The 15793-nt window shown below is 40.3% G+C and overlaps 2 protein-coding genes across 2 annotated transcripts in view; both read left to right on the top strand.

The window, feature by feature from the left end:
• Positions 1 to 3600, top strand: part of MINDY3 (MINDY lysine 48 deubiquitinase 3) — a 46739-nt gene extending 43139 nt beyond the window's left edge. The window contains exons 14-15 of the mRNA XM_056483862.1: positions 1623 to 1694; positions 2540 to 3600. Coding sequence (XP_056339837.1) covers positions 1623 to 1694; positions 2540 to 2689 — 222 coding nt within the window. The 3' untranslated portion in view covers positions 2690 to 3600. The remainder of the gene's footprint in view (positions 1 to 1622; positions 1695 to 2539) is intronic.
• A 5687-nt stretch (positions 3601 to 9287) lies between these two features.
• Positions 9288 to 15793, top strand: part of ITGA8 (integrin subunit alpha 8) — a 107920-nt gene continuing 101414 nt past the window's right edge. Inside the window, exons 1-2 of the mRNA XM_056485092.1 lie at positions 9288 to 9652; positions 9771 to 9895. Of these exons, the coding sequence (XP_056341067.1) occupies positions 9468 to 9652; positions 9771 to 9895 (310 nt within the window). The 5' untranslated portion in view covers positions 9288 to 9467. The remainder of the gene's footprint in view (positions 9653 to 9770; positions 9896 to 15793) is intronic.

The following is a 15793-nucleotide window of genomic DNA, read 5'->3' as shown; positions in this document are numbered from 1 at the left end:
TTTACCTCCTGTAAAGTTGGAGCCCCCAAGTCAGTGCCTGTCTGTCAAGTGCTAATTCCCTGCTACATGTGATTCCCTACCACTCAGTTTTTCCTGTCCTGTTAAACCTTCACTGGCTACAGTAAAAATCATGGAAATTGTTGCTGCCTTATAGGTGCTGTTTGAGCAATCAGCGTATTTTGGACTGGAACCTGCCAGTATCCATTTTTTCAATCTGTCTGCACTCTGCAGATCAGGTAGCCCTTACTCACACTGACACCTTGCTCACTGATTTTTTTTTCCTTCTGAAAAGTGCAATTCTGCAGAAATGAAGAACTAATTTCTTTCTTTCAAATATTGTAAGGAAATAACAGATACCAGTGATGGTTGGAATTGTTGCTGTTAATATTTGAACAAATAGCTAGAGCTCAGGAGATCCAGATTTCACTTGAGAGTATTCAAACCCCTATTCTTACTCTCCCAGAAAGTACTCAACTCCACCTCAAAAGCAGGAAGGTGTCTCAGGTTTCCTTCTGAAAACTGTTGGCTTAGAAAGCAATTATTCAAAGCTATTCAGCCTGATGCCTTACTACTTGAGGCAGTCACCTTAAGAGGGGATTCCTGAATCCCCTGATAGCACTTTTTTTTTTTTTCCTTTTGGAAACAGTAGCTGCACAAAATTCTTAACTTCCATGGGACCGGGACTGGGAAACAGCATTTTTTCCCTTCTAGGTAAGCATAACTTCCTCAGGGAAATGAATGTGTCCTCTTTCCTTCCTAGGAAGATACAATTTTATTTGTTTCTGTGAAGCAACTTCTATAAGCAGAGTTACCTCTCATCTTCCTTTTCACCTCCCTCCCTCCACTGAATAGCCTGGATGGCTGTGAGAGACCCATAGAGAGACAGTTTGTGAATCATTCAAGAGTAGGAAAATGAATGAGGGTTTTTGTAATCTGATTGATGTACTGTAACCTGAGCAGATTTATTCTCAGTCCAGCCTTTACTTCCATGTGCTCAAAAGGAGATAAACTTTTGTTTGGAGCCTAGTCCGTAGGCATAAAAGAGCTGATACTACACCTGATTTCTGTTGTGTGGTTCAGTGAAATCCAAAGCTTTCAGTCCTCTTAGGTCTACAGCATTTAAACACCTGGAATGGTAAAGATCACCAAGACCAATACCTTTGCTGTTGGACCTCGGCAGAACAAGTGTCTTCAAAATTAGTTTACTCAGATAGACGTGGGAGTATATAAGCTTTTTAGGTTTCAGATGGAGGGCTAGTAAAAGACCTTATGGATCCAAACCACTGTAAATAAACATGCATGTGAGTACTGCATAAGGTGTCTGACATTAAAAATTAGGATGGCTTCTCCATGGTCAGTGCTGAAGTTGTAGTTCAAAGTGTCCAGGTAAACACAGAAAATCATGACTTGCTCTTTGGGGCATTACTCATTAATTTACTGACATTTATTTTTTTATTTGTGATAAGAAAGGTAAAATGAAGATTTTTTTTCACCTAAAAGAAATGGTACTTTTTTACAGTTTTCTATAGTCTTCCTTGTTGAATGCATCTATCTAGTTGTAAAGAGAAGAGAATCAAGACACAATGGATGCCACATGAAATTAACTGTCTTCTTTCTGTTAGGACTCCAGGGTTTCAGAGTCATTCACTGTTTACCATTACAATGGACTGAAGCAATCTAATTATAATGAAAAGGTAAGATTTACAGTTAAGCCCTAATAACAGTTACTAAGCAAAACTGAATATAGTTACAGGCAAAATATTCTAACAGACTTTTTACAAAGCTGTTATTTTGATAATTTTCTTCCAAAATTCTGTATTTGGAATTGGAAACTTCTTTGTGCTCCTAATCGTATTTGGGCAATCTATACTAGATTGCTTTCAAAGACCATGCCTTTGAAACTCTGCATTTTGAAAAGAGCACTTCTCACACCTACCTATCTTAAGGGGGGGTCTGAACTGTAAGGGACAGTGGAGATGTAACATACAACAAGTGCAGCTCCTAGAAGTAACTCTATATCTAAATCAGGTCGTTCAGAATTTTTTGTGAAATTTTTAATAGTCCAGGCTTTCATCAAAAAAAATCAGTATTTTTTTGAGCCATTTACTGAGGAAACAAAGATGACCTGTTTCAATTTCAGCATTCTTGAAGAAAGGAGTATACCAGACACAATATGACTGCTTCTAAGTTCCTGAAGGAAAATTTAGAGTAAAGGATTTTAAGGCATTAAGGGACATAAGGAGCAAGAATGACCTAAGTAAGACTTCTTCCAGAAAATATACCTACTCAGTCTTTGGAATAGCTTGTAGTTAAAATTACCCCTGTGAAATCTCCAGCAGTTCCATATCCCAAAATGTAAGCAGAAGCATTCAAAGATTAGTGTTTTTTGATTTCATATTTCCATTTCATTAAAAAAAAAGTATGTAAAACTTCACAGATTTGATGTGTATCAGAACAAATCCTCTCCTGACCTGGTGAAAATAATCATCTCGTCTTTCAGTTTTTGAGCAGGCTGACAGAGTTGGGTTTACTTTGGCAGGTCATGTATGTAGAAGGCACAGCAGTTGTCATGGGCTTTGAAGAACCCATGCTGCAGACAGATGACACTCCTGTGAAACGCTGCTTGCAGACCAAATGGCCGTACATAGAACTGCTCTGGACCACAGATCGATCTCCTTCCCTGAACTGATGTGTTGTCCACGAACAACATCCAGCCGCCGGATCCTCCCGTGGGGATACGGAGTTGGAATTGGCTTGGGGAGTGGTATGCTTTGACTGTGTGGAGTTATACACTGGTATCATTGAGGAATTGTAAATAATGATTACAAACACTTTTTCAGTGTTAATTGGAATATTTAATTTTTTAATCAGATTGATTTCTATTATAATAGTTTGTCTTTTTTGGCCACTGTAGTACTGTTAATGTGAGTTATCCTAAAAAAAAAGCCTACTTACAAAGTCTTACCATTATTTTGCCATCTCATGAAGATTTGAAAAATTCTGATATTGCAGAATCTGCATATTAGATGTCAGATCTTTAAAACATTCAGCTTTCTCAGAATCATATAGGCATGTTTTATTATTTAAATTCTATTAGCTTACATTACAGTACCATAATGTGTGGACTAGACTGGCCTTTGCACTGGATATGTTTTAATGAGTTTAAATTTTCTGCAGTTTTTCCTAAAATCTAATTTTACCTAAAGAGCTTGCACAATGTGACATAAATATGATACATTTTTAGGAATAAGTATAATTCTTGAATACTCTTTCTTGGCAGTTGTATATTACTGTGGCTTAGTTATTGGGCATGTTAAAAGTGAACAGAAAATCTGAGGGAAAATAGATATATTAATATTTATTTGAATTTGTATAAAATAAATGTAAAAACAGCAGAAAGAATTTCTTGTTCTATAATCCTGAAACTATTCAAAACTTACAATATTGCCAAATACCTCTTCTTAATTTGTCCAAACAGCAGTGTAAGCCAGCATTACTATATGTGTTAAGTGCATGAGAACATCTGTTATTACATTATTATATTCCTTTATTTATTATCAACTTCTTAGCCCTAAAATAAAATCTTTTCCTTGAATCATACATTATTTAAAGTTTGGTTTATTTGGACTTGCTTGGTGGTTCTCTGAGATATTGAAAAGGGATCACCTATTAAGAAATGTAAACTTTTAAGTTGAACACATCTTGGGGGAGAAAAAGCCCATACCAAAAGGTAATTTCATAACTTCCAGAATTACTATGACTATTCCTTATTGCAGACTGACAGCAGAGTATCTTAGTATTAAGAAACTATTTTTTTAGATTTCTTTTTCTGAAAAATAATAATTCTGTTGCAGATAACAGTGATTTGAAAAGATTCCTTTATTTTTCTTAGGACTCACTTTACTTAGAACACAAGTATTGTGTCTTGCAGTGTGGACTTGACATGAAAAACTTGTGCAACAGTGGTATTACTGCTGAAAAATTTAGGTAAATTAAGAGAATCTGCTTGTCAAGTGTGGAACTTTTCAAAAAATACTCAAGCCTAATGGGTATTTGTTTTAGCTGGCTTTGCAGATTTAAGATAAATGTCTTTAGACTTCCACTGACACCTCAGAAGGTGAAAATTCACTCTTCTTGCTCTTTCTCTTGAATTCTGGTGTCTGTCCTTGGCTTGTACTAGAGTATCTCACACCAGATCTTGCACTGAATCATAGCTTGAATCCGTTAGAATAAGCATCTTTTTTCTAGCCCACTCTCATAAAATTGATGTTCTATCTCACAGGAAAAAAAAATAGAAGCCCAGCTGATGTGAGATCTGTCTTTAAGCATTAGTCTGGTTTAAAACTTCTGCTGTACTCTACAGACATTAGCTGATGATGGTGTGATACAAGAACTCTCATTCCTGTGTCCTTTTTCCTTCATACTGCCTAGTTGTTAGAGGCCTGGATTCTGGTTTACTTCACTTTTTTTTGGATTACAGAGGCTAACAGTGCTTTATGACATTTAGGCAGCTCATCTGAGAGCCTCAGCCAAGTGAACCTTTCTGGTCTTTCTTCTGTGATGAGCAAGATGGGAGAGATTCTCCCTTTATGGAAATTCTCTTTTTGTCCCCTGAAAGAATGTGGTTATTTAGATGGCAGACTTAAAACATGCAGGACATTAGTGTTTGCTACATTTGATTTTCTTTCATAGAAAAATGTCTAGAAACCTATATACAGGTTGTTCTGCTCTAAGTGCTGCCTGTGTGAGTAAGTATATATTACAGTTTGCAAACTGAAGCCTAGCCAATAAAATCAGAGCACTCTATGGGATTAAATGCATGCTGTAAGTAACCAGAGCAAATTGATACTGCTAACTGTAGGAAAGCGTGTGAGCTAAATATGCAGTTAAATGACATTTTGATTACTACCCTAGGGGGTTTTACATATTGCAGAGTTGTTCAATTTTAATTGCCAAGGAAAGGTCAGTATCTTCTGGGAGACAACTACTGTCCTAGCTGACAACATGGTGCAGTTAGCAGGACGTTGGACAGCTGGTCTGGAAAACTGGCTTTTCCTTCCCATGTCTCCAAACTCTTTGAGACAGAAAATTGTTCAGATACATGTTGGTGTCTTTTTGCTCTAAATTCACTTTCATAAAAAAGAGGTGGGGGGAAAAGGGTCCTGGGGTCAACTGCTGGGTAAACAGTAAAAGAAATTATTCCCACTGAAATGTATACTGAGGTTCACAGTCATACAGCTCCAAATAAGTTATCTAAGTAAATAATGGAAAAACTACTTCTAGTGCTTCCTATTAGCCCAGATGAGTTACATTTGAAGGCTGAAGGCTAACAAATACATATTTGCTTTGTTGAAGTCTGATCTGTTAAAGGCAAGCAGCCAGTACAAACCCAAATATAAATATCCTTGTCAGAATCCCTGCAAACGGCCCTTTAAAACAGAGAATCACTTAAGTGCATGCTGGGCATTTTGGGTTTTGGATACTTTTGTTGAAATTTTGTTCCTTCAGACAGTTTCAATTTATACTTACCTGATTCTATCTGCTTTCTATTATCTCTTCAGTTCTTATGTGGATCAGTTTAGGTCAAAGAAGCCCAAGACGAGCCTTGATGGAGCAGGCAAGTGTGGAGTCAAAATGCATTGGGGTAGAGGAGTGGCTGTCTACACATCAGTTCCCAGGCAGAAACAAGAACCTTCCTTAGTGCAATGCACTAATTTGCTGTCCAGCTTATATGAGTGTCTGCAGTCAGGCTGTGGACAGCTACTCTGGATGCTCCTGCTTGCAAGCAAGGCTGCTCAGCACAAAACATCTGGCATGTTCCAGAGAGCACCTTCAGCTTCCCACAGCTGTGCCAGCCCAGTGCTGCAGCTCTGCTGCTGGGGATAGCCAGAGGTGCAGGAGGAGCAGTGCATCCACAGCTTCCTCTGCAACATCCCATCCTTTGGGGTCTCTCACACAAAGTTCTGCTTTCACCGCAGGGTAGATTGGCTCATTAGACTGTTTTATGTTGATTTTATGTGATCAAACTATAACTAATGAAAAACCAGTATTTCCAGGAGATCACTTGGAAGTGGTTTTTCTATAGACTCTATGCTTTGAGCAGATTAAATCATCTATCAATCTAAAATTAGCTTTAACACTTTTTCTGTAGGAATTACTTCTGCTAAGATTTTTTTTAACTTGGACAATGTTGACAAAGGTAAGGTTCAAAGAGGAATGCTGAGCATCTTTTGTCAGCATGTCATCCTGGATTCAGATCCCACAAACTCACTCTCTTTGTAATGCACGGTCATGTCCTTATTTTATCCTCTTGCGACACGATAATCCATACAAAATACTGTCTATGTAGTTGCTCCAACTACAGTTCAGGAGAAGGCTTCTGGCCTACAGAAACAGAACTAGGAAACAATGAAAGGAAGAGTAAGTTTTCCTGTGGGAATTGGATATTTCATCTTCTGTGCTGCCATATTTTGAAAAGATTAACAGTAAAATTGTCACTAATTTTGATAAGATTTATGTTAAAAGTCCATAGGATTCTTTGAAATATGTGTTCCTCTGCTAGCAGGTTCATTACTAAATAATAGCATAAATAACTTTAAAGCTCTGATAATGGAGCCTCCTACAAAATACTAATATTTAAGTTTCACCTCAGCAGAACTTTCCATAGAAGACTGGACTCATCAATTTTTAAGATTGGTAACACCATAATGTCATACTAACATCACCAACTGCACATAATATTAGCTGTAGAACTTCACACCATAAATCTTACATTTTCTTCGTAAATTACTTAATCCCACATCTGACCTTCCATTTATTCTGTAAAGTAGATAATGATTTTTAGACTCTTGGCTAAATGTTCTTATAAAAGCTCTCTGTCCCAACTCCACATGTGGCTCTAGAACCTATTAAGACTTTCTAGTTAGATATTCAAAGGAGCTAATGTATCAGACCACAGGTATGCTAAAGTGCAAGCTTCAGTCTGCCAGCAACTGGGGGATCTGCTTGCCTCTTATGCTGTGCAGATCAATGTGCACTTCAAGCATTTTTAAGTTCAAGGAAAGCAAGATGTGAAATAAGCTTCTAGTGATCAGAACAGGTCCAGCTTGTTTAGGGAAACACTGCAAATCCTTAGAAACTTAAATTTTGTTATTTTTGTTTATCTCTTTGAATTGATTTGGAATATCCTGCATGCATATGTCTCTATTTTATAGAGAGAAAAATAAAAGGAAAAGGGTGGGGGGGTGGTGGTATAGTGCTGTAGGTTGACACTGTGAGGGTAAAAGCATCTTGAAAGAGAGTTCCTTCTTTTCATGCTGCCCTACCTTCCTACAGGTTTTAGTACTGATAGCCATTTGAAGCACTTTTTTATTTTTTAAAATTTAGCTCAAAACAACCAGATTAAGTGGCATGTATTTTTAATAGAAAGGCAGGTACCAGGGGAGCACATGAGAACTGTCTGTGCTCTTGCTTATGCCACCTCAGCTTCATTTGTGTGAACACTCACCTATCTCCAACTGTGCTAATTACTGAATTTTAACTGTTTTGGGTGGATCAGTACAAGATAGCTACAGCACCAGAATGTGCTGCCTTTCTCACTGCTGAGTGTCCGTGCTCTGGACTGCAGTCTGAGCAGTTCTCTGAGCCCCAGAAACTACATTTGTGACACTCAGCCTTGGAACTGAATGCTGTGCTAAAAAGAAGCATAATCATCATAATCATTATTGTTATTATTATTACTATTGTTATTATTACCCTAACCCTATTATCATCATCATTTACCATAAGGCAACACAATTTCTAAATGCCTTTAGTCACCTTAAAACTGCATGACTTTTAAGAGTATGTGTTAATTCTAGTCATTCAGAAGTACCTCACTTCTGCATTCATTACTGGTGAGATCTCTAAGAGATACTTGTACAATGTAAAATAATAAAATAGTGTCAATGGTGACATGATTTCACTATTTAGCAAATAAATTTGGCATAAATATATAGAAAGCAGAATTAAGGGGTATTACAAGCCTGTGGGGACAGCTAAGGGTCACACAGTTAATGCTGGGAATAAACACACAGTTCTATTTTTGTGGAAAGGAATGTCAGTCTTATCTGAATAATCTTGCCATAAAGCACTTAAAATAAAACAAACACAAAAGTAACCTGAACCTCACAACAAAACAAACTGCTCTCAACTGCTTTCCTAGGTAAATCTAATGTAGCATGTCTATAAATAAGTTCTGTATTCTTTTGATCTTTTTCTGATTCTGTTTTGGACATACCTGCTTTATAAATACTGAAAAACAACTATTTTTCCTTGTTGTTACAGAGCTTATTACACGGAAAATAAAATGTTTCTCCTTTTCTTCCTACTTTTGCGCTGGCCAGAAAAAGATGTTACTTATGCTGTCCCCTCAAGATGTGGGTGTGATGGCACACTTAGCTTCGTCGGGGAAGGGAGCATTTCAGGCAATCAGATTTTTCTATACATGCCTAACAAAGCCAGTTACAACTCTGTGGTGGAGCTTGCAGGGGCAGAACAGTTCAAGACAGGAGTTATACAGCCCCATCCTTTTAAATTACTTTTACGAAGAAATTACTAGAGGAGCTTTCTAGAAGCACCGTTCCCTTTATGTTCCACGTTCAACTGGTTATTTCTGTGGGAAAAGCGGCACGACACCTGCACGGAGCTGTGCTAAAGGCTCTGCTCTGCGCCACTGCGAGGTGCCCCTTCGGCTCATCAGAGCTTCACTCCCCAGGCACTCAGGGGAAGTTTTGAGGATTGCATCTTCTCTCGTGTTCTGAACTCCGTGCCCGGCTCTACATCTTTTCTGTGGTTACAAGGGGATTTTTTCGTTGCTGGGTTTCTTTGGTTTCTATTTAATAATGGTCACGCCGAGCAACCAAATAACAATCTGATGGAGGTTTACATTTTTTCAATGCACTTCAGTTTCCTAAAAGAGATTTTCAAGCATCAAGCTCTTCAGTTCAAACCCTTGAAAATGATGCAAGTCGAGAGAAATTCAGCTCGAAACCAGCAGCCCCCACTCCGCCATCTCCCCCCCGATCACGACCGCCCCAGGGCAGCCATGGGTAGCTGTGTCGGGGTTGGGGGTGTCCCGGTCAGGCGGTGTTTTGGGGATCCACCGGCGCAGCCCCCGCGCTCCGTGCCCGCGGCCCCGCCGGCAGCGCGGTGAGCGGCCCTGCCGCGCCGCCGCCAGGGGGCGCCCGAGCGCGCCTCCCCCGGGGGGCGAGCGGGGCCGAGCGGGGCCGAGCGGGGCCGAGCCTCCCGCGCCGCCCCCCGCCCGCGCACGGCGGCGGCCGGACCGCACCTCTCCGCGCCGCTCCGCACCTCTCCCTCCGTCCCGCACCGCCGCCGCACCTCTCCGCTCCGCTCCGCACCGCACGGCCGCCGCGCAACTGCGCTCCGCTCCGCTGCGCCAGCGGGAGCCGGCCGCGGAGGCGGCGAGGATGCTGCCCCTCAGCCGCGGGCGGCCCCGCCGCTGGCAGCACCCGCTGCTCCTCCTGTCAGCGCTGCTCTGGGCGCCGGCGCTGGTGGCTTTCAACCTGGACGAGGAGAAACTGACGGTGTACACCGGGCCGCCGGGCAGCTACTTCGGGTACTCGGTGGACTTCTACATCCCCGACCCCAGCACGTGAGTGCCGCCGCCGGGGTGGCGGGGCCGGGAAGGCGGCGGGCGAACGGCGGCGGGTGACAGCGCCCACCGCCCGCCTGCCCCGACCGCCCCGCTGAGCTCCCGCTGTGTTCCGCAGGGTCAGTGTCCTGGTGGGAGCTCCCAAAGCCAACACCACGCAGCCGGACATCGTGGAAGGAGGAGCGGTGTATTACTGCGCCTGGCCCGCCGCCCCGTGCAGGCAGATCCCCTTCGACAACACCAGTAAGTGCGGGACAGCGAGTGTCGCGCCCGGGACCCCCTCGGCTCCTCCGCGATCCCTGGACTGCGTCCCTTTGATCCGAGTATCTGCGCTCGGATAGAAATCCCGCTCCTGCGAGTCTGAGTGCATGTGCTCTTGCAGGGAAGGGTTTAATGGTCCCCAGAGAAATAACAGGATTGTAACCTCCAGGATCAGTAGTTCATCTTAATAACTGCCTTTTTTGCTTCTTCTTCTTCTTTAATGAAAGGTATTTGTGGCAGATTCCTGCTTTTCAAAATGATTTTTGCATGTTCAGAAGGCAAAGCCCCAAAAGCCTTGTCTCACACTTCTCTCAACCATGAATTTCTAGTCTTTGCTGGCATTTTCAACGAGGGAATTTCTGTCTGTTCTGATGGATGAAGTGCCTCGAGTGGCATGTTTAGTTAATTCTGCTCAGAAAGCAAGAATTTTGTTTCAGAATACTGAAGCTAGATGCAAACCGATTTAGGCACAATGTGGATAGATTCTATCCACTTCCAAAATCCCAAGACAGATGTTTCTTATTTAATTAGAGGGAACACACGTTTTAAACAATTCAAGCTGTTTATGCTTTCTGTTGTCTCTTTATAGGTCTTGAAAATAATGTAAACCTAGTGTTTGCAGAGACTTTAAAACTGATTCCTTTATTTAGGCAGACTTTGACAGTTTGACCATTAAGCAAAAGTTACTATTCTTTAAGTTATATATTTAATCTTAATATTTGTGGTTTATTGAAAGGAGGACACAATACAACTCTTTTGGTTTTCTTTTTTTTTTTGAAAGCAGAAGTTAAATTAGAAGAGCTCACTTAATTGTAGCAAATAAGCAGTGAAGTTCTTTACTGCTCCCAACTCCAGCCACCCACATCTTATTACTTTGTTAGTGTCTGGGAATGCTGATCAGGATGACTGTCCCATCATGCTGAGCATTCTTCAAAACTGAGTAAGTGATAGCTCATGTGTCTGTATATGGCTACTGGGGCAGGTAAAATTATGTACAGCATCTGGTTATAAATGGAAATGTATATAGACAGTACATACATTATTGTAATATGTCCTGAGTGTACATATTTAAAATAAAACCAGGAAATACAGGAAATATTCATATATTTCTCATCTTATCATTAGATATTTCATGTAACAGAAGTGGAATGTATTATCTATACAAAATAATTTCAAGTTTGAATAGAAAACTTACTGACCAAAAGAAAATTCTATCATATTTTTGAAGGGGAGTTTTGAAAAATTTATGAAAAACTAATGATGAAACCTAGAAGGACATGTGATTTTCCTGTGGGAAACTTGGGATAACTCCATAGTTTTCACAGAGAAGTCCTTTTGCAGGTACTATGTTTGGAATAAAGGCACAAACAAACTGAGGAGTAAGTGTATCAATAAGGCTTTGGACTGTATCACACAACTGTTCAGTTTAGAATCTGTCAGGGGCGGTTCATTCAGTCTTCCAGAGATGGTTGTGCTCTCTAGACAGAATCCTGACTTGTAGGCAGCTGCAGTTAAGCCAGAGGGCGGCGGTGGTGTAGGCAGAGATGCAGTGTCCTTGTGGGAGGAATGGCAGCATAGGCAGGACTAGCAGTGCTGTCCCTGTCTCTCTGCTTCCAGTCCCATGGTGTCATTTTGCACAATTCAGTAATGTCCTGTAGACAAGGACCCTGGCAAGGTTTGCATGGCTTGTACCACGCCCTGTTCTTCACTGCCAGCAACAGAAAGGCCATCTCCAACATTCCTTAGTCAACCCCTCCTGCTGATTTCTGGATGTATATTACATGCCATTTTTTCTCTCCCAAACCCATTATTTACATAACCAAGTTTTTCTTCTTTTCCACTATTCTCCCAAGCAGAGTAGTCCACATGAGCTCTGTCCTAGGTGAAACTATTTCAAATAATCTGTCACACAAAGTTTCTTTTGAAGCCTTTAGCTGTTGTGCCTGCTGGGACTTAGTCCTTGGTAAATACATGGGGTGTTTTCAGTTCATGGCTCCTGTTCAGGCATCTTGTACTCATTATGCCTTCTCCTACAACATCACTCATTCCAATTTTTAATATTTATTTTAATAAACAGAAACAAGTCAATCTGGGTTGTCAAAGGTGATACAAAAATTTGTTGATGATATTGGTTACTGAATCGGGAGCTTTTTCTCCTTCTTCCAGTGCCTTTACCACAAGATTATTCTTTCTTCCAAATCAGAAACACTCAAAAGTTGTTAGAAGACTAGAATTTCAGTTGTAGCAGCTTTAATATTAAAGATTAATGCTTCATGCCTTGCAGGAGATCTTTAAAAGTCTTGTGAAGCTTTGGGAATGTTTTCTGAAACAAAACAGAAGAACTACAGAGGCAGCTTCAGAGATGAAAGATTTCATTTTGATGCATTTTTTATACAAAACTTCCATTTTTCAATTCTTTCTTCTTGACTCTAAATAATATCTCTTTCAATTAGATTAGCAAAGCATAATAAAAGAAACAAAACTACTGAGTAATTGGGAGCATTCTTAATAAAGTTCAGAAGTAAAAACTGAGTGGAACTGGAAAGAACTGGGAAGAAAGGCAGTGTGAACCAACAAGTGGATACAGAATTTGCTAAATCAGCATTTTTGAGCCTCAAAAGTTCAGTGGGGAAGACTAATAAATTCTACAGAATTTGTTAAAGTCAAGCAGACTCATATATACTATATCCAACATTCAATATGAAATTGCTTCAGGTCACAGAAACTAAAATTCTCACTATTGTGTAAAAACTCAAGAGATTGAAAAATCCAAGAGGTTGAAAGACAGTGGCTTAGATTACATATGAGCATGAGGGCTCATGTCTACTGCTTCTGAGGATGCCCAAATGAAGCTCAGGTATGTTGCATTTGAGGCAAGTTGTGTTTTGCCCTTGAGGAGGGAACATACAGTGTGTGCACTTGGATGATGTTTGGGCTTTTACTGCCACAAAAAAGTATCTTATGTGGACATCTAACTGGTAAGACTCATATGTAACTACACAGATTATTTCTGTTTCCACGAAAACAGTACAGCTAATTTCAAGTGAAATTCCTTTGTTTGCAAATGCTTTTGTGTTATTTGTATTAATACTATTGCTGTCTTGGTCCTACCAAATGAAAACAGTGTGAGGACACTGACTAGTATTCTGTGATGGCTTTAAGTCAAGATTCTGCACATTTTCTGATATCATAGTGTAGAGTTACTTTGTACTAATTTATAGTTCTCATGTATTTTTCAGTCATTGAGGTGTTTAAAAAATGGCCTTGTTAACTAAAAAGGAACAAAATCTCTCCACCAACTTTAAGGCTTGTTAAGAGGCAATGATGAACATGAACAGGCTCATGAATGAGGAAAGGGAAACAAGAAAAAAGTAATCCACTGAATTTCTAAACTGTTTATTGCCTTAGAGTGGGCATTTGTTCAAGAAGTGATATGAGGGAACCAAGTAAGTGGCAGACATCTAAGTTAAAAACTTAGTCTTGCTTAGGTTAATTTTATGATGTTCAGTGTTGGTAGGATGATTTTTGGTTCTATAAAGGCTCTTTGGCTGAAGGGATTTGCTTGTTTATTTAGTTTTGTGAGTAATATATTTTTATTTTTAAAACAACTAAAGTAGTATTTTTAAAAATGTCATTCTATATCCTGAGCCATGGAGTCCCAAAGGGAGAACGTGAGTGCCAGGCCTAATTGAATCTGGCCTCCTGACACTGGAGGGAGACAACTGCAGTGTTGCCCAGTAGATCAGGGATATGACACTGCAAGGGATGCACCCAGTCACTGGCAAGGTGCAGGGAACCTCCCTCTTACCACACAGACTGTGGCTCTTTTGACAAAAGAACAGTCTTTATAGTTTATGAAGCTCCCTTACTCTTTTTTATTTTTCCTCAGAGACTGAGATCAGGTGAGAGAGTAGACACTATATTCCCAGGGAAAAATACAAAAAACCTTTAAAAAATGCATGACTGCTGTTGAGTGCCCTGTTCAACCTGTCAAACACAGACTGGGCTCCCTACTACTAGCAATGATACTCGAAAATAAGACTACTGCTGAAATCATCTCTGTGGCACTGTGCATGTGTTAGAATGCCTAAGATGGTCTGAGTGCTCTGGGCAGCTGCAGAACTTGTGTTACTATGGAAATGTATGTAAGCTAAACTACCCTGCTGAGAAGATGGCTTAATCAGAGTTAAAAGAGATGCAGGAGTATCTGCAGCCCATTCCTAAAAGCCACATCACCCAACTGAAATTGCTCTACAGGAAGTTTTCCCCGATGGTTACTAATTTCTCAGGCCTCCTGTCTCTGTTTCTCATGGTAGCTAACTCAGAGATTTCCAAAGTAGTGAGGTTATTTACTTGCAATAATTAATCCTGTTAATGAAATAGCATTCCTGACAAACAACAGAGCAGCAAAGGAGGGAAGGAGGATGAAATTTTGTCATGTAGGATTTGAGCTGACCCATCCATAAGCAAGTCATGTAACCGGACATTCCCATATGGGTTGGCCAGTGATATGGCCTGCAGCCAAGAAGGGGCTTTTGCAGGAACTCTCTGTGTTTCCTGCTGTTGATACAGCACTGACTCTGCAGTCTTGTGTTTGCACTTCTTTAAAGCCCCCTAAATCTGTGTGCCAGGGTCAAGCTCTGGGAAGAAGCTCAAAGCACTGCTCCTGAGAGCACAATGGGTGCTTTAACCTGCTCCATTGCAGCAGGGAGCTGAGATAAAGTATAATGGAAGAGCTTTTAGTATCCCCTTACTCCAGGAAATATAGATTGAAGGGCAGTGACTCTTCTCCCTTGTTTCCCTGCTTTGTGAAGTTGTCTGGTTGCATTGCAGTGTAAGTCTGTGATACTCTGAAACTCAATGAGAGGACAGGGAAACAAGTGTTGGCATCATATTAAAGGCTTGTGGTCTGTCTTTCCTCTCTTACCTACACAAAGCTAACTTCTTTTCAGTTTCTTCTGTATGAAATGGGTTTACAATGACTATTTTTGCCTTAACACTGAGGTAGAATTAACAAGTCCTTGTTTCAGCTGTGTGCTCTTCCATTCAGCTGCCAGGAGAGGTAGCAGGAGAGCAATATCAAGAAAACTTTCTCCTCTCTTGATTAACTAGGCAACTTCTGAACCATTCGAAGCATCTTGCAGGCAGAAGCAGGCTTAAATACCCCCTAAAGTGCATTATTGCATTTGAAATCTGGTAAAAAGCTAATAGTTCAGATTTTGGAATCTCATTATTAAGGTCAATTTTAGTTGTAATACTTAATAGGCTGTATCAAGTTCCTGCATTTTAAATTAGGTCACAAAGGCAGAATTTTAGATACCACTTCTCTTAAATTTCCAGAACACGCTGGGGTGTTTTCTTTGCTATCAGTTAACTCTACCAGTTTTACTAAAATAGGTTATATTTTTCTAAACTAGCTGGAAAAAATATGAACAGCCTCTGAAGAGGAGCCGGGAGGGGGGATGTAAATCAGTTCTGACCAAGCGTGCAGTTGATAAAAAACATGAGCTAATCTGGCCAGCAGTTGAGCTGATTGTAACAGAACCCAGGTACTATATAAGGAAAAGATGTATTGTGGGACTTGAGAGTTTTAGTTACATGAAAAAACGTTAGCTGTGGAGATAGAATTTTAAGTTTTCCAGAATCTTACTCTTATAAAACAGAATTTGCATCTCAAGAGAAATTGCTGAGAGAGAACTTATAAATGTTGACACATTTTAGTTCTCTATGCCAGTAAGACCTTATCTGGAATGTCATGGTTCATTTGTAGCATTCTGATTTATAATAGACCCTCATCAGTTTCTTTTGTAAGTCTCAGCCCCATCTAAAGAAAGGAAAAAATACTCTTAGGTATGTTAGTTCAAGCCCTGAGGTCTTAAT

Source organism: Oenanthe melanoleuca, chromosome 2, assembly GCF_029582105.1.
Source record: "Oenanthe melanoleuca isolate GR-GAL-2019-014 chromosome 2, OMel1.0, whole genome shotgun sequence".
Lineage (NCBI taxonomy): Eukaryota > Metazoa > Chordata > Aves > Passeriformes > Muscicapidae > Oenanthe > Oenanthe melanoleuca.
This window is presented reverse-complemented; position numbering and strand designations above follow the sequence as displayed.